The sequence below is a fragment of the Ostrinia furnacalis genome, unplaced genomic scaffold (genome assembly GCF_004193835.3).
Source record: "Ostrinia furnacalis isolate ACB-3 unplaced genomic scaffold, ASM419383v2 OfSCF2568, whole genome shotgun sequence".
NCBI lineage: Eukaryota > Metazoa > Arthropoda > Insecta > Lepidoptera > Crambidae > Ostrinia > Ostrinia furnacalis.
Window position 1 is genome coordinate 96,397 of NW_021132807.1, and position 25,556 is coordinate 121,952.

General features: G+C 36.7%; 2 protein-coding genes across 5 annotated transcripts in view; one reads left to right on the plus strand and one right to left on the minus strand.

Annotated features, from left to right (window-relative positions):
* Window positions 1-64: 64 nt before the first annotated feature.
* Window positions 65-5,530, minus strand: LOC114355894 (uncharacterized protein C1orf112 homolog). 2 transcript variants are annotated; one of them, XM_028308928.1, is made up of 12 exons: window positions 5,310-5,524; window positions 5,097-5,231; window positions 4,782-4,996; window positions 4,327-4,484; window positions 3,872-4,062; window positions 3,625-3,770; window positions 3,399-3,525; window positions 3,160-3,325; window positions 2,756-2,975; window positions 1,864-2,200; window positions 1,333-1,560; window positions 89-774 (listed from the first exon to the last, which is right to left on the minus strand). In XM_028308928.1, the coding sequence occupies exons 1-12, from the start codon at window positions 5,358-5,360 to the stop codon at window positions 115-117; spliced, it is 2,634 nt and encodes an 877-aa protein (XP_028164729.1). In that variant the 5' UTR covers window positions 5,361-5,524; the 3' UTR covers window positions 89-114. The 2 variants fall into 2 exon arrangements, with proteins under 2 accessions (XP_028164730.1, XP_028164729.1); XM_028308929.1 differs by having other exon boundaries at window positions 65-774; window positions 5,097-5,530.
* Window positions 5,531-6,380: 850 nt separating this feature from the next.
* The window catches only part of LOC114355897 (PX domain-containing protein kinase-like protein), a 159,953-nt gene continuing 140,777 nt past the window's right edge, over window positions 6,381-25,556 (plus strand). For all 3 annotated transcript variants that reach the window (XR_003656145.1, XM_028308934.1, XM_028308933.1), the window contains exons 1-10: window positions 6,381-6,661; window positions 6,814-7,002; window positions 7,118-7,214; window positions 7,690-7,796; window positions 8,286-8,402; window positions 8,549-8,792; window positions 9,409-9,651; window positions 10,496-10,716; window positions 10,998-11,078; window positions 11,705-11,804. Coding sequence is in view for 2 of the 3 variants with exons in the window: in XM_028308934.1 (XP_028164735.1) it covers window positions 6,560-6,661; window positions 6,814-7,002; window positions 7,118-7,214; window positions 7,690-7,796; window positions 8,286-8,402; window positions 8,549-8,792; window positions 9,409-9,651; window positions 10,496-10,716; window positions 10,998-11,078; window positions 11,705-11,804 (1,501 nt within the window). In the remaining variant the exon portion in view is untranslated. The remainder of the gene's footprint in view (window positions 6,662-6,813; window positions 7,003-7,117; window positions 7,215-7,689; window positions 7,797-8,285; window positions 8,403-8,548; window positions 8,793-9,408; window positions 9,652-10,495; window positions 10,717-10,997; window positions 11,079-11,704; window positions 11,805-25,556) is intronic.

Consider the following 25,556-nt stretch of genomic DNA (forward strand, 5'->3'; position numbering starts at 1 on the left):
GTCTCCTTCAAATTACCTTAGTAATTGAATAGAAAATAAACAGATTGTGATAGATTTAGAAAACAATTTATTCAACAAGAGTATTCTGTATTATAATAATGTAATGTAAATACATCAATCGACTAAGCATTTCAACTTCTCACAGAGATCTCTGATCCTCCTTCTATGTTCGTTGGTAAACACGTTTTCCTTCAATGTACAAAGTAACGAAACGTCGTCTTCTATTCTATTCAATACAGCTTGCGCTTCGCCACCGTCTAATTTCATTTTTTTACTAACAGGTTGTTCCGAGTCGCTCTCGTTATCAAAAAGGGTGTCCAGATCGGCAAAATCAAAATTACTACTACAAGTCTTTTGTATTTCTTCAACAGTTTCGGATTCTTGATAATTCAAGATTTCAATACATTTATGGACATATTTCGATTTGCCCACTCTGGTTATTTGTTCTTTGAACCTTTCCTTATCTTCTTCAAATCGGAAGGAATTATCCCAAAGTTCTTGCAACTGTGGATCATCTGCTACTAATGAAGATATAATCTGTCGTAAGCGTTTATCACTCCTTTTTATAACTCTATGTAGTTTCGTTTTCACAATATTGTTTTTGCTGCAATCTTGAATGAGTATAGTTCTGAATGATTCGTTCACCAGAGCAGTAATAGAATGTTTGTTTTCATCGCTTACTGGATGAACAGCTAATTCACTTATCAAATCTATCAGTAGCAAGTTTAATTCAGTATTTCCTATCTGTGCAATATTTGATATCACATGGAGAACCTGAAAATAATACAAAAATAAGTAGGTACACTGTAGCTTTTATAACTACTGTAACAATTACAATTTAGGACACAAAGACTTGAGAATACCAAATTAATATTATAGGCAATGAACTGTCAGTGAGCCTGAGGCCCTGAGGTATCGTAAAGAGACAGAAGTGTGTTTTTGTTACGTCAAACGTCAGCGAGGCTTCAGTTGTGCTTCAGACTTGCATACTCTGTAATATGTTACCCCTCCCGTGCCGCTGCTATACATCAGGCACTAACTCAGTTATACGCTAGCTAGTCCTATCTTATCAAAAGCCCGGTCTCTGAGCACGTAGAATTTTGTCCAATGACCCCAAGCCCATCCTTATCGCTCGCGCGTAATTATTCGCTGTCGCGCTCGCACACTCACTGCGGGCGCCCGTCGCACAGTCGCGACAGCAATCTAATTACGCGCGAGCGATAAGGAGGGTAGTTTGGGGTCATTGGACGAAATTCTACGTGCTCGGCAACCAGACTATACCAAATATTATTCTACTGGCTTATTTATAAGAAATGGAGAGACAATTCGTACCTTAACTAAATTCACACTATTCTGATAAAACATCTGCCCAATGGCACGAGTGAGCATGATAAGAGCTTCAACATATTCGAAGTACCACAATCTTCCTGAATCCATATTCTTGGAGAGGAATGTGAATTTTCTTGGACAAGCCTTCATCCACGCCTGTAGAACACACTGCTCTACGTCATCGTCAACTGAAGAAAAAGATAAGGAGGCAGCCAGCTTCATTGTTTTAACCTAAAAATTAAAAAAGGTAAATATTAAAACAATTGAATGAAAAACTTTCAAAGAGGTAATAAAAACTGAGTTCTTGCATAAGTTTTTTATAATAATACATGGGAAATAATTTCCCTTTATTCATAACGGCATGCGATATATCATTAAAGTGGGAAATAATTTCCCATTATTCAGTACATACTCAGTACTGGCCTGGTAATAAAAAGTCAGTGTTTAAATATTTTTTTTTTATACTAAAAGGATTAGCAAGATTATGATATGGCGCCTAGATAGCTGATCTTAGAAGTAAAAATAGGTACATACTAAATTATCAACAGATTCATCTGTATCAAGAGTCGACTTAGATTGATGTTTGTAAGTTTCTAATATCTCCTCTTCAATGTTTCTCTGGACTTCTCTAGGCAAGTTTTTAATCTTCAAAACAGTCCAAAGCGACATATTCTTGCTATCCATTGGATTGAATTGTCTAGATAGCTTGATTTTATAATCTGGACGCATACACTCGAATAAAGAAAGCAGAGTATGGGAAAGATATAGCTTTTGTGGAGAACATGAAAATAAGTTATGGTTTTCCAACTTCTGGTACATTTTGCACAGGGAATGCATTTGGATCAATAGTAACTGGCTGTTGTTACTTATTCTGAAACAAAAGAGAAATGTTAGAAAATGAAGACTGAAACGTATCTCCGACGGTTTCTATAGTCTGGTCTGTGAGCACGTAGAATTTTGTCCAATGACGCGAATGTGCGACGGGCGCCCGCAGTGAGTGTGCGAGCGCGACAACAATATAATTACGCGCGAGCGTTAAGGATGGGTAGCTTGGGGTCATTGGACAAAATTCTACTTGCTCACAGACCGGGCTTTACATCAGATTTCATCAATTTGATAGTTTAATAATTGCCGACATGTTCAAAAGCGTTTACAAATTCCTAACTTATATCTTATTTAAGTAATTCTCTGAACTATTATCGCAACCTAATATTGTATAGTTCTCGCTTCCAAGCTGCAACAATATAAATATACAGGGTGTTAGAGTAAAAAGTCTTTTAAACTGAAAATAGGCAATACGAATAAAAAAAACTCAAAACCAAGTTTTTAACACTTTCCGCGACAGTGAACTGCTATTAGCAGTCATAACAAACTTCTATTATGTCTGAGTTAGTTATAAATATGTAGTTAGATCGTAATTTCATACCTAGCTATTGCAGTCCATAGGCACGAAGCGAACAATGCGGTTACGCATTCAGTTCCAAGTATAGCTTCGTACGTCATGCTCTCTAAACAACTCATTTCTTTAGCATCAAGAGTAAGAGACAAGGCGGTAGTGTAGGTAAGCATGTATTCGAATAATCCACAGGAATTTGATTGGTTCAATTCGTTTTGGAACCTCAAGCCAATGTTTAAAATCACATGAGCTGAAATTAAACAGAGGATTAATTTAACAAGAAATTAATTTTATTCAATAATAATTAGCTACGAGGAGCCAATCTAAATAGGGACAGGTTATGTACAATTTTGTTTCTTAATTATGCTTTAGTATGTGACCGAAAGATTTCCTAACCATTTGGCTTAAATATAATTTAATTTAAACATACTTACAATCAGGCAAAACTTTAAAGACACATTCCAATATTCTGCTTTTAGAAAAACATTGTAATTTGTCACCATTTTGCAACATAGATTTCATCATGCTAACAATGAAAAGTATATAGCCATGCAGCTTTTCATCGTTGCTTAATCTTTTTATATCTTGTTTGCAAGCCATCTGAAAATATGTGTACATTGAGAAACTGAAATACCAAGGTCCAAAATTATGAATAATGTGATTAAATACTAACATCAAAAAATGATTTATCCTGGATAAGTTCTGACAGCAAAATATCAGAGGGATTGAGAACATTTGTGATCATGCCATTTATGAGTTGTGTTGGTTTGCCCTCTAATTTGAGGCATGGTTGACTATTTCTGAAATTAAAAGCATTATTTTTATCATTAGACATTCATTCAAAATGTCTACAACAGTGATTTCTGAACAGGGACAGTACTTTAAGTACAAATACTTACAGATATATGGAAATTAGCATTTCAATAATTTGAGAGTTATCCCTCTGTAAGGCATGTTTGAAAATGATGCACATTTTGACCATTATTTTTATAATAAAATTTGTAACTTTTAATGACCTCATTATTACTTTCTCATCTTGATCTACCTGAAAGTAATTAGAAATGAAAAACAAAAAAAAATGGAAAGAAATCATCTAACAGTCAGGATGCCAGTTACCTAACACCCTGTATAGCTTAATTAATGTACCTCAAGAGCAGTTTTCAAATTATTCATTATCACAGCACACAGTGTCTGTGTGCACTGCTGATAGACTAGTTTGTCATTCAGATGACTAGAGTACTTCTCACAGAGGGCTGTGTATGCTTTCCATTGCTCTGCCATTGTTTTAACATCCAGGGATTGCACTAGTTCTCCTATCTTTAGATTGATGTCTAAAGCTGTAATCAGAGATGGGAAGGTAATTATTGAATCAACAAATTTGAAATAATATTAAGCAAATATTTAGATAGTTAGGACATACTGCTGTCCCCTTTATTAATAACTGAAAAATAATTAAACAACTGAATCTGACTGTGTTAAGTAAATAAGCACTACATCAAGTACTTATATCCTAAAGCTAACATTATTAATAGTAACAATAGGTGCGATTTTGCAACAAAATTTTTGTTAACATAAGATAAACATGACCAATAGAAAACTACCTTCAACAATGATTTCCAGTTGCTCTCTCTCCGTGAGATCGAAAATGAAGTGTTTTTCCAGCACCATGAGGTAAGTGAGCTGCAGCTCATGGCAGGACCTGAACAAATCCTTCAGCTGCATCTGTACATTTTTCAACTGGGCCCCATACACAGCTTCACTGAAATAACAATAAATTGGCAAAATGACATTAAAACTTTAAAAATAATAAATAAAACAGATATAATAATGTTATAAAAATTCCTGTAGGCTTATCAAGTGTAAGTTACAATTTATTGAAGAAATAAATATTTTTATTAATTATTTATTAACATTTTCAGAAAAGACAGAACAGGTCATGGTGAATAATTAATGGCATAGTGTATTTGAAGCTGTCTACTAAATCAGCAGTGAGCTAACATGGTTTAATTTATCTAGAGAAAGTTGGGTGGTTAATAAAAAAAAATCTAGTTAGTACCTATTCTTGCAATGTGTAAAAACCAGCATAATAATGTGTCCAGTAGCGGTTGGGAAAGTCTTGAAGGTGCAACACGACATAGATATTGACTCCACCACATTCTTGATCAGGTCTGACAGCATTTGTAGCAGAGAAACCGCATTCTCCATATATTGAGCCAATTTGCTTGGTAGAATATTGGAATCTGATAGAATATTAACCACAAAATCTAGGCTCTGAAATCAATTAACAAAATTTGTAAAAACTTCACAAAGACTACAGCTGCAGTGTTACTAAAGTACGTAATTCACCATAAAACATTAAATACAAACTTACTTGAGTAATACATAGCCGGCAATCTTCAAGAAGCACAGTGAAATGGTTAGGAAAGGACAACTTTTTAATTTGTGCTTTATTGCAAAGTGAATCCTTTGTATTATGCAGCAAGGAGTCGTAGTCCAAAGCATCCATCTTATTAGATTTAAGGAGTATTAATAACCAAATAGAATAGGATACCTGCACTGTAATTAGGTTTTCTTAAAAGGATACGATTAGTGAAGAACCATTGCAAGATAGAACTGGTACTATCTGAGAATACATCTGAACTCTGTGAGTTATCCATGCTTTAGATAATTCATAAACTCACAAACTTCCTTTATGTATTAAAAAGTACGATATTTTGGTTTTATTACTTAAAATCGCGTTTAATAATACAAACAAAACATTCCCGCTATTTCAAAGTTGTTTTTTGACAGTTTGACTGACATCACATACTCTCTAATCTGTGACTGACATCGACTTGTTTTTTTTATATTTCACAATACAAAAATCAATGTTGACAGCACTAAATAACTCACATGCTATGGTAGAAAAAAATTGTTCATAGTAGTAAAAAGAATAAAAAAAATCTAAAAAAAAAAGCACTGCGTCACTGCATGCCCTACTTTCCTGCTAGAATATTTCGAATGTAAAAGCAGCTTATGTTTTTTCATCCTCTAAATTTTATTTACAAAAAACAGAATTTTTTTTAAAACTAAGGCAAACTTAACTCTAAACAAAATAAAAATATAAACTTATTTTACTCAAAAATAAAAGTGTGTCCGTGAGGCAAAGAGGCGAGAATGCTGGCTGCATTTCCTCGCTGAATGGCAATACTAAGCCTTTGTGCAAGGAAAGAGCCAGCATTTAGATTTTCCGAAATTTTAATTAATTTAGGGGAAATGGTCCGAAACAGTAATTTAGCATTCGGTCCCCAAGGTCCGAAGGTCTCGACACCAAAAGGCGCAAATATGTAGTCATTAGAAAGTGACTCATATTTGCGCCGTTTGGCTAACTCAGCCGACTCTGCTGCAGCCCCAGCTTTAGCAACTGATTCCCTGAGGTGGGAAGGGGCTAAAGTATCGACACATGTAGCGTCCCAAACTAAAGCCCGTCCCCGTTCCCAGGGAACCAGAGTGAGACCATCAGGTCTCTTGCCATCATCACGGACCAATCCACGTGGTTCTAACGTGGAAGGAATACTTCAATGGCTTTGCCTGTTTTAGTATAAGTAAAGACAAAAAATATCTATGGCCAATCAGCCAGCTAACTGTCAAAAACAAGCTGTCATTGCTGTGCTGTCAATCAATCAAATTGATTGCTGCTCTGTGTCATGCATGTCAACAAAATCGTAAAAAATCCACTGTGCAGTAACTCGTAGGAATTATTAACGTGTAGATTAAAATCAAATTCTCGTGAAGTGCGCATAATGTATAATAATTGAACAATTTCTCAATGAACTCTCATAGTTGGTGTACCTAATGGCTATATTTGAAAAACCATCTCAAACCAAGTCTGTTGTAGATGACACCGAAAAACTAATCTGTACTGTTGAAAATGCACAAAATATCAACAAACACACAGTAAGTACTCTTTGTTTCATGCTTTGATTATAGGAGAAGCGGTATTTGGTCAATAATTGATGCCATCCGGTTCCATTTACTGTTGAATAGTATTGAATCAAAACAGTTCATTTTAGTTTTTTTAAATGTAATAACACGTATCTCGCTCCTAGGAATATATCTTACGAGTGCAGCGAGGTCCTAGCAAGGAGAACACTTGGCATGTGTCCAGAAGGTACAGAGATTTTGCAGCACTCCATTCCAGCCTTCAGCAGGCCAACATTGACTTGCCTTTACCACCAAAGAAACTTATTGGGAACATGCAACCATCTTTTATTGCTGAAAGGCAAATAGCATTACAGGTATTTATCCCTACACATTTTTAATAATATAATTATTTATCTATTGTGTTTTTAAAAGGAAAAAATAATATGTTTTTGTAAATGTAGTCAATTTTTAAATTACATCTTCTTTTAGAACTATATTGATGAGGTGTTAAAGCGTGAGGTGCTGGCTTTGACACTACAAGTGAGAAGTTTTTTGGACCCCAGCAACTATTCGCTGGCCATAGCAGGTATATTATTTATTATTATATTATTTTATTTTATTGCTTGATAAGTTTTATCATTGACTCATACATCACATGACCCTTATTATTATTTGACCTTAGAGAGCCTCATTAGGTTCATGGTCACAAGTAAAACTGAACTATTGATTTTCGAACAGGACTTATATTACAATGATTTTTATTGAATAGAAGCTTGTTCTTAGGATTTATTTCTTTATCTGGTTTCTCAGAATCTATTTTATAAAAATAGCTCCTACTCAGGTGTATTATTTTACCTGGTACATATATATTTTTTTTATTTAGCAAATGTATTGCCTAATTTTGAACACTTATCTTAGCATTATTTATATATCCATAATTTACTTATAATTAGCTCCTGAAGCAATGATTCAGATCAAGTGTCGTCGAGTATGCACTTGATACGTGTCATTGATATCTCAGAATAGTGTAATTTAATAGTGTGATTGCATTGGCATTGTAGAGCAAGCGCTACAAAGCGTGTCAATTGCGCTCCGAGGCGATGGCCGGTATGAATTGAAAGGACCTCTCAATGGCATCGGCTGGAGGCCACGAAAACACTACTTTTTAGTAAGTATTTTGACTTTCTACATAAAATAAATATCATAAATTCTAATGCTATTCTAAAAGCAATATATTTTTTTGTTATCTAATAGAGACTCGCTGGTAAATCCCTTGTTTTGTATCAGTGATTCCGGTAACAGTAACGGTACTCCATCTATTAATGATAATTGATAGAATACACAGAATTTTATGTAGTAAATTTACTGTATTTAAAAGCTAAGTATTGAATTTTAAATCACTATCATGAATCACTCGCTCATTATTTTAAATCTTGACATTGTAGAAAAGTTATTTTTATGCAAACATGTGAGTCAGAACATTATTTGCTCTGTTTGGTGTGACTGATAAGCCAAATACAATAAAACTATACAAACTAGAGTAATTATTATATTAGCAAGATGCCCTTATCATACAGGAGACATTACCCAGTAGCATAGATGTCAACTTAAATAAACAATTACATTGTATTAAAATGATTAATGTTGTGTTTTTTAGGTCACTGACATAGAAAATCGATCAAATTGCATACTGTCCTGGCAGACCTACGGGCCTGATAGAGCACTGAGCGACAAAGACTTGCAGACTGCATTCAAGAGCTTACAAAGTATTAGTGTAAGTCACTTTATAAAATTGTTAAATGAGTCAAACAATTTGAGTATTTATCAAAATACAGAATAAAATATCCTTATGATTAAACTAAGATCTCCAATTTTGTCTTATAATACCTCCACCTTACTTAAAATTTAATTTATTTTCAGCATCCTTACATAGATGATATATTAGCAATTCACAATTTAGAAACGGGTGCCTATGTAGTTAGGAAAATACACGAAACAGGTAGCCTGAGAGATATTCTCTATGGAACTGACTACTCTAAAAATTACTTAGCCAAATATGGAAATCCCAAAGTGAGGAAGCCTTTCACGATAGGACAGATTGCGCATTATGGGTATCAAATTCTGCAAGCCTTGAAGTTTCTGCATGAAAAAGGACTTCCACATGGTAAGTGTATATTTTTATTTAGTGTCCACCACTTCATATGCATAGAAAAACTTTACTACTCAAACAATTAGTGCATAAAGGCATGTATAACAAAAAAACGAAACTCAAAATCGATTCAATTTCAAGCATAGATTGAGGCTTTTCATTGGTTTAATTTAAATATTTAGACTTATCACAGCACAGAATCTTTGTCTCAGTTTGATTTCAGTTTTGAGCATTGTTTTTTATGGACGTAAGACTTTTCATTTAACTGTTATCTGGTACAAATAGATATCATTAATTGATATAAAATACAATCTAGATTTTGTATGTATATTACACGAAAAATCAGGCTATCGTCTTTTTAGCCATTAGGCCCAGAACAGACGGTGAAACCCAACTGCAACGAAACTGCAACTGCTAGTTTTGTTAGTTACTTTTGAGTTGCATCTAAGTTTCTGCCATAGCGTCCGTTGAGAGACCACACATGACGCGACCAGTTTGAAACATTTAGTTTTAGTTTCATTTATCAGAATCATCAGAAAGTTGCAGTTTCGTTGCAGTTGCGTTTCACCGTCTGTTCTGGGCCTTATGCATTTTGCTCAATCTCATTAATTAGTAACCGATTATTTTCCAGGTCACTTGCACCCCGGAAACATAGCAATAGACAACCAAAAGGCAATGCTAATGGACGTAGAGAACGGTCTGATAGGCGCGTCCTGTTTCTACCGCTCGCATCTAAGGCAGCGGCGGCGAGCGTGCTCAGCAGAAGCGGTGGACGTCCATTGCTTCGCGCTCACGCTGTATGAGATGGCGTTTGGGGAGCCGTTAACGGAGCCCTACAAAGACACCTACCCTGCCGGCACTGATGAAGGATTAGGTAAGTTAATAAAAGGCATTACTAATTGATCTAGAGAACGCTCTGATGGGTGCGTTCTGTTTCTACCGCTCGCATCTAAGGCAGCGGCGGCGAGCGTGCTCGGCAGAAGCGGTGGACGTCCATTGCTTCGCGCTCACGCTGTATGAGATGGCGTTTGGGGAGCCGTTCACGGAGCCCTACAAAGACACCTACCCCGCCGGCACTGACGAAGGATTAGGTGAGTTTATGAAAGTGAAATTCACCCGTGTTACGTCAGGTTTTTTAATAGCCAGCATGCATTTAACAGCTGGTATAAAGGCCTGTTTTGGGCCTTTTTTTATCGAACTAAAAGTCAGTTAAGTTTTTATTGAAACCACAAATTATTTATTTATTAGTAAATCCATAAACCATGAATACATTTCAAAATTAGTTAATGTATTTTAATTTAATTTTAATCACATTCTATATTTTATAACATGATTTCTCCAAGTTAAGTTACAAAAAGTGACTTATTTTAGTATGTAAGTATAATTTAAAAAATAATATCAGTTTTAGTGTATAGTGGCAACACTTGTAACACGTAGTCTCTGACGTTGTTGTTTGGCAAGGAGGTGGTAATGTGGTGGGGGTAGAGGCTTGCTGTGGGCCTAAAGTAGATTCAGTGGTCAGTACTCAGTTAGCCTCGGTTGAGTGAAGACTACTTGCCAAATCTATGCCCGATCGCATATTGGTCATTGGTGTAACTAAAAGTGGAAATATTATGTATGTTCGATAGTTAGCGGGAATAATGTGTTTTTCTTTTTGTTTTAAAAAGCAAGAATTACCATTATCGAAATCCCCCAACTTACCTTTTTTTCGTCCTCAGAATCAGTCCTCCGCTTATGCCTGTCGCGATCGGCGAGTAAATACGGCGCGCTGTCAGTAGAAGAGTTACTTTGCCAGCCGTTGTTTGCGCGCGCGCCGCTCAATGGCTTCCTTGCGCCGGATCACGACCGCGCGCATTTGAAGTTTCCGCTCGCGTTGAAGGATGAGATTAGGAAGGCTGTGGAGCTGGTGGAGGCCAGGCTTAAGACTGAACAGAAACTGGTGAGTTTGTAGCAAAGTTGTTAAATACTGTCTTCTTTCGTACCACGCATGCGCCGCTCAGGGACTTTCTCGTGACAAATCGAAATCGCAAGGACAAGATTAGGAAGGCTGCGCAAGTCGAGTCCAGGCTTGAGACCGAACAGAAATTAGTAAGTTTGTTAGTTTGTGTGCGCTTCGCTTGACAACTGCTCTGAACAAAGCGTGATCGCGCAAGTATAAACTAGGTTTAAGACATAACTATGTTTGTAACGTATTTTACCCTTTTGTGTTCAATTTTACAGGACCGAAGTACGAAGAGAGAAGTGCGTATCCAAGAAATTCTTAATTCTGAGGAAGAAATGAAGAAACAGAAAAGACGAGCGGTGAGTAATCTTATTATTACGTTTTCATTGACTTTTCTAACAGAGTAGACACTACAGATATTTGTTGCAGATGAAGTCTTTCATTCAAATAAAAATTTCTATTTGTTTAGACTAGTCACCATCAGATGAGATGCAATCCAAGGCCTTCCCCGTTCTGGCTATAAAAATCTTATTGTTCGTTTTAGCCAAACGACACCGTCTACTGCAGTGGTTTTCAACCTTTTTCATGATACGACCCCCCTAGTATGAAAAAATATATAGCGACCCCCCCGACCGTTCGCTTTTTTTTTTCATGCATTTTATAATGTTACAAAGATATTTGTAGGGACCGAATACTTCAATCCATACAACATCATCTGTCTTTATAACTAATGTTTTTTTACTGCTGTAGTTTTTACGACCTCTCGCGACCCCCCTGTAGAGGCTTCGCGACCCCCCAGGGGGGCGCGACCCACAGGTTGAAAAACACTGGTCTACTGGATAAAGGCCTCCCTGAAGGATTTCCACAACGACCGGTCGTGCCCTGCCCAGGATCCAGGATCCAGGATTGTATTGCAATTTTGTTTGCAAAACCTATTATATTGCAGTTCAATCATAAAGTAATTTTCTTCTCTTATCCTTTGCAGAAGAAGCGTGACAGCGTGTGGAAGTCTACGTCCTCGTTAGCAGAGACAGTCCGCTCGCACAGCGCCAGCACCGCGTCGTCGCCCACGCCGCCCGCGCTCAGTAAGTGCCTTACCTTAGGCCCGGTATCCACCAAGGCGGAGTGGAGAAATGTTTTGAATTTCCTGAATAATGAAATCTTATTCTTCTTTACTATGTTCCAACTTGGTGGAAATCGAGCCTTATAGTGCTTTAAATTTTACAGTATTTCGACCTTTAGACAATACGATTGCTTTAAAAATGATGATTACGTAACGTAGCTCTTCGGCCCACTTCTACGACTCTGGTGTAGCCTAATCTATCACAAGGTAGAAGCTGGCCATTGAAAGCTTATTAGCCTAGCTGCAATGAAGAATCAATACTTGAACCCAAAAATAATTGTGCGTATGTCGCACTGAAAATTGCGTTTATTACGCTGGTTCAGGGAATTTGATTTGAAAGTGGACTGTATAGGTTTTTTATAATAGAAAATTGATGAAAGGTAGATCAGTCCTCGCAACACAGAGACAGNTATCCATCTAGGTTTTATTAATCTAAGGTTTCAACTACCTATTTTAAAGTTATTTGTCACTTTGTAATTGTTGAATTTTATGGAATTGGGAAAGAAGTACCGAGTTTGAAGCGTTCATGAGCAGACATTGCAGTTGAATATTCAAGTTCTGAATTTGATTATTGATGAATAATAAAATAAATCCTACTAACTCGATTGATGGTTTCATTTAATTTATTTAAACCTGGTTACCTATAATAATATTTTTTCGTTAATTTATGAAAATATCAAATTAGCCCGTAATCCTGAATCGTGATACATAAAGTTAACCTATTAATTTAACACAGGTACGTACGACCATAGAGAAAAGTAATAAATAGGAAATAGAGAACCCTCTCTGTCAAATTTTTGAGCCTACTAATTGACAGCCTGGTGTTAAATTCCCTGTACTTAACCCATAAAGTTAATATTCCTTCGGAATAGAGCAACAATCACGAGCTGTCAAACGAAACCAAAAATGAGATGTCATTTGTGTGTGTAAATATAAATATGTGTGCATGCTAGTGATGTATGTCGTTACTTTTCACATGAATATCGATATCGATTTATATTAATTAACACCTTACAGTAGTAATATTAATGGAACTAAAATAGGATAGAATGTCCATATACAATCCGTATATGGGAGAGTGGAAAATAAAAATAAAACTCAGAAGATTAAAATGATTTAACTGATTTAATTGAAAGAGCAACAAACATCAAGACATCCATATAAACTTTCTGATTTCTAATTAGTAAGAGTAAGTCAATAATTAAAAATGATAATTCTGAGGATATAACCGTATGAAAGGAAATTCCGTGAATTAAAAATATCAAATAATTCGTTAACCATACGTATGAATGCAACAGACTCCGATAACAATTGTACGGCTAATTTTTACTTTCATTTTTTGTTTCATGAAATTTATATGTCTGAAAGTTAACTTATTGGCAAGTCTCAAGCCTTCTTTTACTTGAAGGTCGTACAGTTCTGTTACAAATTTAAATTCTACTCTCTTTCCGTTACTATCTATAAATGTCTTCTTATCATGAAATATACCTCTTATAAGTTTTAAAAGGTGACACGGATTGTGCGTATGTCGCACTGAAAATTGCGTTTATTACGCTGGTTCAGGGAATTTGATTTGAAAGTGGACTGTATAGGTTTTTTATAATAGAAAATTAATGAAAGGTAGATCAGTCCTCGCAACACAGAGACAGGTAATCTGAGCTTCACCAACCTTAAAATCGACCCTCGCCACGGACGGAAGCCAACCTGCAGACGCACGGCGTTCTGGGCGGTGGAGCACTGCCAGAGTATGCTCGGAGCTGATGCTGATGATGATGATGGTACGCGGAGCACGGCTACACGCGAATTATAGCAAAAGACACGGTCTTTTCAGGGAGTGAACGTCACTCGTAGACTCGCTAAGCGTGCGCGACACACGGGTGTGCGCGATGAGCGTCGCCGGGCAAGTGGGGCTTGCTCCGACCATTGGACGATGGTAGGAAAATAAAGTTGGCGAAGCAAATGTGAGAATACCCGCCAATATTTTTACAAGGACTGAACATACCCCCCACCGAAATCACTGTGATGATTTCTTGTAATCATTATTTGTGACAGGTATGAAATAAAATAAATTTAGTGCCTAACTACCTTACATAGACCTAGTTATAAAATTAAAATTAAAATTAGAAAGTGTATGTTATTTAAATTAATTTGCATAGGGCAAAGGGCAAACTTTATTAACGGGTCTTTTAAAGATGCCATTTTGAGTTCTTACAGTAATGATGCGGACAACATTATCAGGTCCAGGATGAATTTCTTCAATCCTGCCTCGCGGCCACTGTAAGGGTCGAGTTAGATTAGATTTAAGCAATACTAAATCTCCCACTTTTAGATTAGGTGCAGAAGAAAACCACTTTTCCCTCTGCTGAAGAGTATGAAGGTAGTCATTCGACCAACGCCTCCAAAAGGTTTGTGAGATCTTTTGGACTGATTGCCAACGAGACAATCTGTTCAGAGGAACGTCCTCAACTTCATATTCCGGGACGGCAAGTAAATTTTGACCCACCAAAAAATGACCAGCGGTCAGGATATCAAACTCATTGGGATTATTTGACATTGCACACAAAGGCCGAGAGTTCATTACGGCTTCTATTTTGCAAAATATTGTTGTTAACTCTTCAAATGTGAGAGAACGGTCGCCTACTGCGCGACACAAGTGATATTTTGCTGACTTTATGCCAGCTTCCCAGAGGCCGCCCATAGAAGCGGCATTTGGCGGATTGTTGCGCCATTCTACAGATCTAGATGTCAAGCCATTTAGAATTTTTTCTTGCCATTCCTTTTTTGAAAAATAATTATGAACCTCCTTAAGGTGTTTCGCGGCAGCAATGAAANCGGTCCAGTAGTTTTTGAGCCTATCCATTACAACTAAACAAACAAACAAACAAACAAACAAACAAACAAACAAACAAAGTTTTCCTCTTTATAATATTAGTGTAGATTTAGATATGGATTCCATATTCACATAATATTTCCTAGAGACCACAAAAATAGAAAGGCTATTTTAGGACATTTTTCCCCTAAGAGGATGTACCCAAATACATTTTGACAATTTCGTCGCAAATAATATAAAAGCTAGAATTAAAGAGGGCCCCAAACAATGTTATGGGACGGTATGATAATATACAGGGTGTTTTATGTTTTAATTTCGTAGAGTTTAGATTCGTATGAAATAATTATGAGAAATACTGTCATTTGCCCACGGCTTCCCGCGGCTCGGTGATAAACTGAATTTTTGTCAGTTTGTCAATCGTCATAAATTGTAGCCTATATAATATGTATGTTATTCTGGGTTATTATTTATTTATTTAAATACAGATAAAAAGACATACACAATAATACTGTAAAGTTTCATCAAAATCCGATCAGTAGTTTTTGCGTAAAAGAGTAACAAATATCCAGACATCCATACTAACTTTTGCATTTATCATATTAATAGGATTATTGTATTTCATTTATAAGCGTTTAATAACAGGTAAATAGGCGAATTACAGGCACTAAAATTTTATTTACCTGTAATTTATAATAAAGCAAACAAAATTTGATGTAACGCGCAATTGCCCCTTATTTTGAACCCGAGGCAAAGTATCTTCATAACCTACGGATAATTTGGTTACGCCCCGCTGGGTTGGGGTCAAGTTATTTTACATATTACATATTTAAAACGTAAACAAATGTTTATATAAAGCATAATAATATAATTGAGCGTAAAATTTGTTGTTTAAAATCGTCGGAGTCAAGATTTTACGAGCTTAGTCCGTGCCGCTCCATATCTCAGGCACTGACTGAGTTAGCGCTCCTGCACACGACGCCGCCACCGCGCCGCCACCGCGCCGCCGCCGCGCCGTCGCCGCGCCTTTGCTCTGTTCATACGCACCGCGTGAAGCCCGCTGCCGCACCGCCGCCGCGCCGCGGCGCTGGCGAAATTATGCTTTGATGGCCTTTAAATTCCGTGCCTGTTTTTCCGACTCTACCGCCAGTTCAAACGACTGTTACGCCATAATTTATTATCAGTCTTTATAACTTGGACAACACAACATTATGGCGGCCATTAAAAATATACAGGGTGTCTCTACAGTAAGATTTTCTAGATTATATTCACAGTGGTAAAGTAATCGAGACTTCAGTTTTAATGACAGTACAGATTGTAGGGTAATCTAAAATTTGCAGTGTATACAGGGTGTCATAAAAGTACTAACTCTAGTTAAGAGAACATGAAAAAGTTTCATATTCAAAATGATCTAGTATCATGAGTGTTCATTCATTCATAACATTCTCCTAACAGTCTGTATGTTTTCTTTAGGTAGTTTTTCATTTTTTTATATTTAGAAAAAACTCGCTTTGCACGTAAATTGTCTTTGTGAATTTCGTATAGCTATCTTTGTTCTTTCGTTGCTAATACATTAGACTAATACCTCTCCCAAGTATTTTAATAAATAATTAAACAAGATAAAAGGTGTTACGTGTTCACATACCAACCCACAAAACGACACAAATTACGAACAAAAAAATAACAGAAGAACCACAACGCTATAAAACGCGACACGTTAAATAAATAAAAAAGAAAAGTGTATAAAACGCGACACGTGAAATATATAAAAAAAGAAAAGTGTATAAATCCAGTGGGTATTTTTAACAAAAAAAACTGTCAAAAATAACAAAAAACTAAAAAAAATCGTTTCAGACGCGTCCATAGTTTAGAATAAACGAAAACATAAAAAACAAACCTAACCGGAACATGTGATCATGAAAAGTTGAAATTGAAACACCAAATCGTAGTGTCATATACAAATATACAAACAAATATACTAGTTTTAGTATATATATAATATTATATATATAGTGTTACGAGTGATGGCGCAGTGAATTTTAAAGTTGGTGGTTGGTCAAAATGCTCACGATGTCTACGCTCATGATGCCTGCTGCTACCATGACCACGATGACCAACGCTGGGCCGATCCCAGTGGCTGCTGCGACCAAGCTGGAGCCAGCCAAGCTGCTCCAGCTGCCGCATCCAGCTCTGATGCAGCAGTTACCGCAACAGCCGCCGCATCATCATCAGCATCAGCACAACAATAATAATAAAGGTAAGTGAGCTTTGTTTTTATAACGGCTTAATGCCGTGGGGGTCATCAGTGAGCCCCGAAACTTTTTTTATTATGTCTAGTATTTTTTTAAATTAAAATGATTGTTCAGTCTCACCTTGAAGAGTCCCAAATCCTTATTCGGAAAAGACATTAGAAGGCAGCGAATTCCAGTTCCTAGCTAAAACGTTTAGTTCCAACTGGTGGAACGTCGACAATGTCAAGGGATGCGTCTGGTTCTCCGATGATGGAAGGGGGCCCTAAGCGTGGATTATTTATCTTTCACATTTCAAACAAATGCTGTCCATTTCTGGACAAGGGTCCAGGTGCAAACAGCTACCTTCACCAGATCCTTTTATAAGATTTAATTAAAGATTCAACTATAGTAGTTATTCAAACATTACTTTAGTGCTTATTCATGGTCCTTCGAGCCGGATTCCAAGCGATCTACGGATTAATATAGTTTGATATGCTTTCCGGTGAGGCTCCTATTTGACATGCCTGAGCGTGTCGGTTTGGCTCATTAATGTATCTTCTAATTAATAATTAACAGCGATTCCGGTTAGTGTTGCGACACTATCGATAGTATAAGTAAAACACGTCAGTTACAGAATAACGACTGTCTTATGCCCGTTTTCACGATCAATTCTTAATTTTTAAGCGACCCCTATGGTAACACATGACAGGAATTTTGTTTTCAAAGGAGTCACTTAAAAATTAGGGATTGATGGTGAAAACGGGCATTAGTGTCTTTTATTATTTAAAATTTGAATGTGACACACATCACACACATGACATTGAAGTTCACAAAGTTATCACTAGATGTCTCTTTTTACTATTTTGATATGCTCTCCAACAGATAGTTTCACTGTCGATAGTTGACCTCAACAAAGATTCAGGATACCGATATTATCACCATGTGCAATAGTATCGATACTGCGAGTAGTAGTATCGTTAGGACATTTTGTTAACTCATAGAAATCTAATATTTACTTTCGGAGTAATTACACTGGACCGCAAACAAAAAGGACTGCATAGAACATTTTAAATATCTCCAATTATGTATCTGACCTAGTTTTATGAAAAAAATTCTGAAATAAATCAAGCTTATAATAAAAAAAAATGAAAATGCACACCTTTTGCAACCGTAGGACTTACGTGCTTTTAAAAATATTGAAGACTTTATAACCGACCGTTTGTCTTTGCATTCCACTAACTAACTATAGACAGCTTTTATTTATAGTTTTGTTCAAAATACTCTATCGACACTATCGAGTATCGATACTATTATTTTTGCCTTTACTATTAAGCAGCACTAAGTCCGCTGAGGATTGCTTGAAATAATAATCAAAGGTGTGGAAACTGCTTTCATCTGTTCTGAGAATGGATTTAAAGGCTATTAATACGTCATAAGCCACTTCAAATTATTACGAACGGATCAAACTACAATCCTTATTTATTACAATATAAAATAATTCAACTTAAATAGAAAGACACGGGTCTTAACGCGTCATTTATTAATGAGTTACATTATGTACTCACGGCTTGACGTTTCGGCTGCGATGCTGCAGCCGTGGTCACAAGCAGACTGGCGGCTCGCGGCGTCGTCCGTTCGGGCTAGCTTGATATGAAATGGAAAGCGAAGGTTTTATACCGGATATCTGTGCTTTAGAATGCAATTTGCAATAGTTGTCCAACACGGTTCATTCATGGCGGAACACTTTGCATCGAATAAAAAGTTTTAAAAAACATAATTATCCTTCCTTCTGGCGCAGTCGGGTGAAAAATAAAAATTGACACTAGATGGCATTTTAAAGGTAAATCAGGCTGTTATGCCTTTACGTATAAGGCTATACAAAAAACAATTTAAACTGCCTACATCCGAAACTATCCGAAAGTTTTGAATCGGTTACGGTTACGGATATCTATAACATCCCTGGTTTCAACGCCATTTGCCTACCAAAGGGTAATAATAAAATTGTCATGAGCCTTGTTTTTTGTTTACAGTGGAAAGGACGATGCACATTTATCAACCCGAAAAGGGATCGTGACCGTATCAACTCGAGGCGGTCGTATTCTTTGTATGAAACTCCATACTGCAACGCACACTTATCCGCACCGTAGCGTAAACGCCTTGCCTCGCGATTGACAGCGCGCGAAAGGCGATACGGTGTTGATCCCTTTCCGAGTTGATAAGTCTGCTATGAGCTTAAAAGTCGGCGTTTTTGTAACATAGCTCGAAGAGCTGATGGCCGCTGGGGCAAGAAAGTTCTTGAGTGGCGACCACGAGCTGGAAGACGTAGCGTGGGCAGGCCTCCCACTAGGTGGACCGACGATCTAGTGAAGGTCGCGGGAAGTACCTGGATGCAAGCTGCGCAGGACCGGTCTTTGTGGAAATCCTTGGGGGAGGCCTTTGTCCAGCAGTGGACGTCTTTCGGCTGAAACGACGACGACGAACGACGACCCCTCCCCGCTTCTCATACCTCAGACACTGACTGCTTAAGCGCAGTCCTGGATCTGCCAATAGGCCGTATAGGCCGCGTCCTAGGGGCGGCAGATTTCAGATGACGCTTACTCGATTTCAGAAGATAAAAGTTAAATAAAGATCCAACCCCACCCTAGCCTACGGGCGGCAAAACTGTAAATCCGCCACTGCTTAAGCGCTAAATCTATAGATAGATTTTTCTACGAACCCGTGCGTCACCCAGCGCAATTTTAATCGGGAATCGCGTCCAATGGACAAATAGGCCAACAATTGCAATCACCTTGGCCCAGTCGTCGCCAAGTTTTCATTGAATAGGCCAAGTATAATAGTTATTCGTTGGACGGACAATGGAGGACGGCACAGGTCAAATTCACCTTTTTAGAAAGATTATTATTGTTGAGGGAACAAACTGTTGGAATGAGGGTTTTCGCGATTGAAAAATCCGCCAGATGGCAATACGTAGACGCGAGGTCCAAATGCTGCATGATTGGTTATTTTTGACATGACATTGACAGATATGTCAAAATCCACCAATCACGCAGCAGTCAGACCCCACATCCACGTCCCGCCATCTAGCGCATCTTTCATACGAGAAAACCCTCATTGAACTAAAAATGGGGCATCTTAAAAAGTAAAAAAGTCAATTAAAAATATTCTACAGCTTTTAGGTTTTGTTCGCACGGAGACATCCTGTTTTTTGCAGGACCTATTTTTTGCATGATACAGTTTAGTAGTATTTTAATAATTAACGCTCATTTGCATTGTTCTGCAAAAAACTAATCTGAGGGCTTAGTGTGAGTTTATATCAAATGTCGTCGCTAGCGAGCGCGTTAAAAAATATATGAAGATTTTAGTTCTTGAAAGTATCCGCTAGGGGCGCTGTACAATCCGTCATACATTTAATGTCACTTTTTAACGCAGTCGACATCGAATACGTTTTATGTAAACTAATCTAAGCCCTTTATTCGAATTTGCAATTCCAATTTCTAACACATTTTGTGGGACCCCGCATTACTGGATTCCGTAAAACTGGACTGTCGTGGGAACAAGCCCTTACCACTGACCCCACAGTCTTTACAAGAGCACTTCTCCCGAAATTCAGTATCGAACACCTCTCTGCAACCGAAAACAGGCACTTACACCCTACTAATGACATACCTGCCGTAAGCAGTCCCAAATTTTATTGACTATAAAAACCGTATATCCGCGTAGTAAGGTCCTTTATTGGCTACTAAATGAACAAGCCTGTTATGTGCTTAAGGTAGCTGATAGTTATGGATTTGACCAAGAGATGGCACTGTGCTTAAAGTAGATGTTAGGGTTAGTTATGGATTTGGCTAATAGATGGCGCTGTGCCGTTTTACTTCGCGGTATCGTAAGATTTTTGAGTAAATATAAACGATTGAAGACCTCAGAAATTGATATCATTTCCTTCTGTCTGTCTATAACAATGGTAGTTAATCATAGATAGATAGTTAATGAAAGAAAAAAATAGACGTTTTATTTGGTACCATCAAAAAATTACTAATATTACGCGAAATTTTGTATGGATTGCTGGATGTTAACATATATTTTGTTACTCTTTTACGCAAAAACTACTAAACGGATTTTGATTATACTTTACAGTATTATTGTTTATTACCTAGAATAACATAATTGGCTATATTTTATGACGATCTGTGACAAACTAAATTTGTAGAAATTGCCGAGGCGAATGCTAGTTTCATTATAAATTAAGACGACGTGGCTTTAAAACGGTCTAAATTGTCCTGTTTCGAAATTTCGTTTCATAAATTGACGGACTTTTGTGTAGTGTGCAATAAATTATACGAAAGTAAAAGTGCTTACAAATCGTCAAATATTCGAAGAAAAACAAAGAAAAATAAAGATTATATCCCGGTTTTTGAAACAGGAACGCGCGATAAAAGTTTTCTGTGATAGACAAAATTCCACGCGGGCGAAGCCGCGGCCGGAAAGCTAGTACCTTCTCCATATTTATTAATCCTATACTCTTATGTTTCAAATTGTTGTTTTTTCAATGGACAAGCCATTTTTGTATTGGCTATTACAACAAAGCAAGAGTTTGAATTAGTCCTTCAGTTAACTTACCGAAAAATACTCCACACTAATAGAGGTCCGTGACGTCAAGGAGTGTAGCACTTTGTGACGTCACGCCGAACTTCTACGCATCATAATTTCGTAATGACTTGTTTGATTGTCACAAAAAATGTGTACTTTTTTTAGGATACTAGCCTATTTTTCTGGAAAGGCACGTACACACGGCCACACTGTTAACTATCCATTTCCGTTTTTGCTCTCGCTCTAATCAAATGGCGATTCTTTGCGATAGAACGAGATGACATGACTGGCAATGAGCAGTTAACACTGTTGCGCGAGTTACTTATTCACGCCACAATGACCAAAAAAGTGCCTAAGCACAGAAATTTAAAACAATCTTAACTCGAAAACATTCAAAAATCGCGGAACATACATGGGGGTGATTCGGATAGCCCTAGTGATGCTCTACCTCCGCGTTTCGGCTTGACACTACTTTTTGGGACACCCTGTATATAGGTACCTATCTTAACTTAGATCAGACATTCCATTCATATTTATGCCTGTACAGTGTTCACCTTCAAATCTAAAGTCATATTTCTCAATAATGTTCGTAAATCTTAGACATTGATAGTACCCTAAAACACGGCTATGTCAGCGCTAACCTTAACCGACATTTGGATGGTTATTGTAATTTATGACGTAGTAAAAATTCGAAACAAAGGTATAAAGACATTATTTATATTAATACTAGCTTTTTCGCCCGCAGTTTCGCCCGCGTGGAATTTTGTCTGTCACAGAAAAACTTTATCACGCGCGTCCCTGTTTCAAAAACCGGGATAAAAACTATCCTATGTCCTTTCCCGCTCAAACTATCTCTATTCAGAAATTTCATCAAAATCGGTTCAGTGGTTTAGGCGTGAAAGCAGACAGACAGACAGAGTTACTTTCGCATTTATAATATTAGTATAGATGTTAGAAGCACAATATTGATATGACTTTATGTATGTGGTTTGTTCAGAAAACAAGACATGCGAATATAATTTGTACTGACACGAGTACAAGTGTATCGAATACCGTTCTTTCTTTTTATTTTACAGGGTGGAAATTTGTATTTTTGGAGGGAAAGTACTCTTAATACTGTAAATTGAAAATTAAACTCAAAGGAAATATTCTTCTAATTTTGATAAGGAAGTAAACTGCATTCAAAGATTTCCGATTTTTTTTGGAATTTTTGGTTTTGATTGATCAAGTTTGTTACAGACATTTCATCTTCATACTTAACCCTAACGATCGATGCAATAAAAATACAGGATGTAATTTTTAACAGATTTTAGAAAATTTTTGGAAATCTTTGAATGCAGTTCTATTCTTTTCAAAAATAAAGGAATATTTGTTTTGAGTAAATTTTTCTATCTAAGTTATTAAGAGTACCTTCCCTCCAGGTGTCATTACAAAATTCCATCCTGTTTTACCTTCTTGTTGAATCATTTTGAAATGATGATGACGATGACAAAATGTATTTTAAACATGTAACATCTAAATGTAACCGTTCTCAAATAGGGCTGTATCCAACAGGGCTTGCCCTTATGCCCTATTTGTCAAGCGTGAGCGGTCGATAATGTCAGATCACTCAGGGATACGGCTAGTGGTGGGACTGTATCGAGAAATAACATCGATAAATAATAGTACAAATAAATAATAAATAAATAAATCTTTGGACAATTTCACACAGCGCCAGCTAGCCCCAAAGTAAGCAACTTAATGCTTGTGTTATGGGTGCTAGCTTAACGGATATACTACTTATATACTTTTTTTTTTTAAATACATACATATTATACATAGTAACAAGCTTTGCTTCGTTTGGGACTAGAAGCGTAGTGTCAAATGTCCAGGGATATTTATTATTTATTTATTTATTAATAACTAGCTTCCCGCCCGCGGCTTCGCCCGCGTGGAATTCTTCTGTCGCAGAAAAACTTTATCGCGCGCATCCCTGTTTCAAAAACCGGGATAAAAACTGTCCTATGTCTTTTCCCGGGACTCAAACTATCTCTATGCCAAATTTCATCAAAATCGGTTCAGTGGTTTAGGCGTGAAAGCGAGACAGACAGAGTTACTTTCGCATTTATAATATTAGTATAGATTGTCCGGTGAAGCTGAAAAAACCGCTCATGGCTATCAGTAAGTTAAAAAAAAGGAAAAAAAACATCGATAAATAAATAATTATTTAATTATCTACACTAATATTATAAAGAGGAAAACTTTGTTTGTTTGTTTGTTTGTTTGTTTGTTTGTTTGTTTGTTTAGTTGTAATGGATAGGCTCAAAAACTACTGGACCGATTTTAAAAATTCTTTCACCATTCGAAAGCTACATAACTCACGAGTAACATAGGCTACATTTTATTTTGGAAAAAAATAGGGTCCCGTAAAATATTTGGGATTTTCATAAGACGTGGAAAAGCGCCATCTATCGTCATTGGTTAAAATCATCTTGCGCCTGACAAACATTTTTGAAGTACGTAAATATTCATGAAGGCAAAGCTGTCAAACGCCATCTATCGACATCATTAGTAAATTAGTAACTAAATATTACATTACATGTACCTACTATGAATAGCGCTGTTCGTAAATAATATTGAAAATTTAATAAATAAAAATATTTTATGTAATTGAACCATTCACTGTATGTACCTATTTGAATCATTCACTGTGTTTAAACGAGCAAATCAAAGTGTTAATTAGTGACTTTTTACAAACTTCATTGCAAATTCTTACTATGTGCCGCCATCTACCGGGCAAAGCTGTCAAACGCCATCTATCGACATCATTAGTAAATTAGTAACTAAATATTACATTACATGTACCTACTATGAATAGCGCTGTTCGTAAATAATATTGAAAATTTAATAAATAAAAATATTTTATGTAATTGAACCATTCACTGTATGTACCTATTTGAATCATTCACTGTGTTTAAACGAGCAAATCAAAGTGTTAATTAGTGACTTTTTACAAACTTCATTGCAAATTCTTACTATGTGCCGCCATCTACCGAGATGTATATTAGGGTACGGTTCAGCGGCGGACAAATGGGTTGGGCGCGTGGGCGATTTTAGTTAAATAGGATAAGAATTACTTCGTTTTTATTTTCTGTATGTACTTTGTTATTTTTTTGGTACCTAGGGTCTTTATTTTAATTACTTAGGTTGGTAGGTACTTACTTATTTGATTTTAATGATAATTACTATAGGTACGTATAATTTTAGTAGAAAGAAAGGTCATTGAATGACTAAGTGACTCACTCACTCATCACGAAGTCTCAGAAACTACAAGTCTCAAAAGAGTTCTGATAGGGGTTAATGGTCTATTCCACCTGGCTTTGACCACCAAGGTGATGAAAGTGGACTCCAGTTAAATTATTTTTTTAGTGTTCTTTGATCACCTACATATAAATAAACCACATACCTCTGAATTGTCACAAGTCACATACATGTCCAATTTGTTTATTGCGGTTTTTAGAAAATATCAAAAATGTTACAAAACAAAATATGTAGTACAACAATTGGACATGTGGCTAATCAGAGGGGGTGTGATTTGTTTGTAGATGATCAAAGGACACTAAAATAATAATTTAACTAGAGTCCACTTGGCTCACCCAGGACATCGTATCCGTGGGTGATCCTGATCCTGAGTGATGAATAAATTCAAAGGACACTAAATTGTCGCTGTAAGTCCACTTTGATCACCTGGCTGATCAAAGCCAGGTGATCAAAGTGGAATACACCTCCTTTTAGAACGTAGGTAGTCACTAAGACGAAATTTTGCAAAATTCAACCCTTATGGGAGTTAAAAAGGGGGTTAGAAGTTTTTATTGCAGTCCTCGGTTTTTAAAGTAAGAGACTTGAAAGTTAAAATGTATGCTCACTATGATCTCTAGATATTGTGGAGGTGTACATATACTGTTCGGTACACTGTGGTACTGTGTACACATCGGTTTGCCGACGATATTGTATGTGGCAGAATCTTTGGAAGATCTTGGTACAATGCTCGAAGACCTTAATCGATTTTCCCAACAGGTAGGCCTGAGGA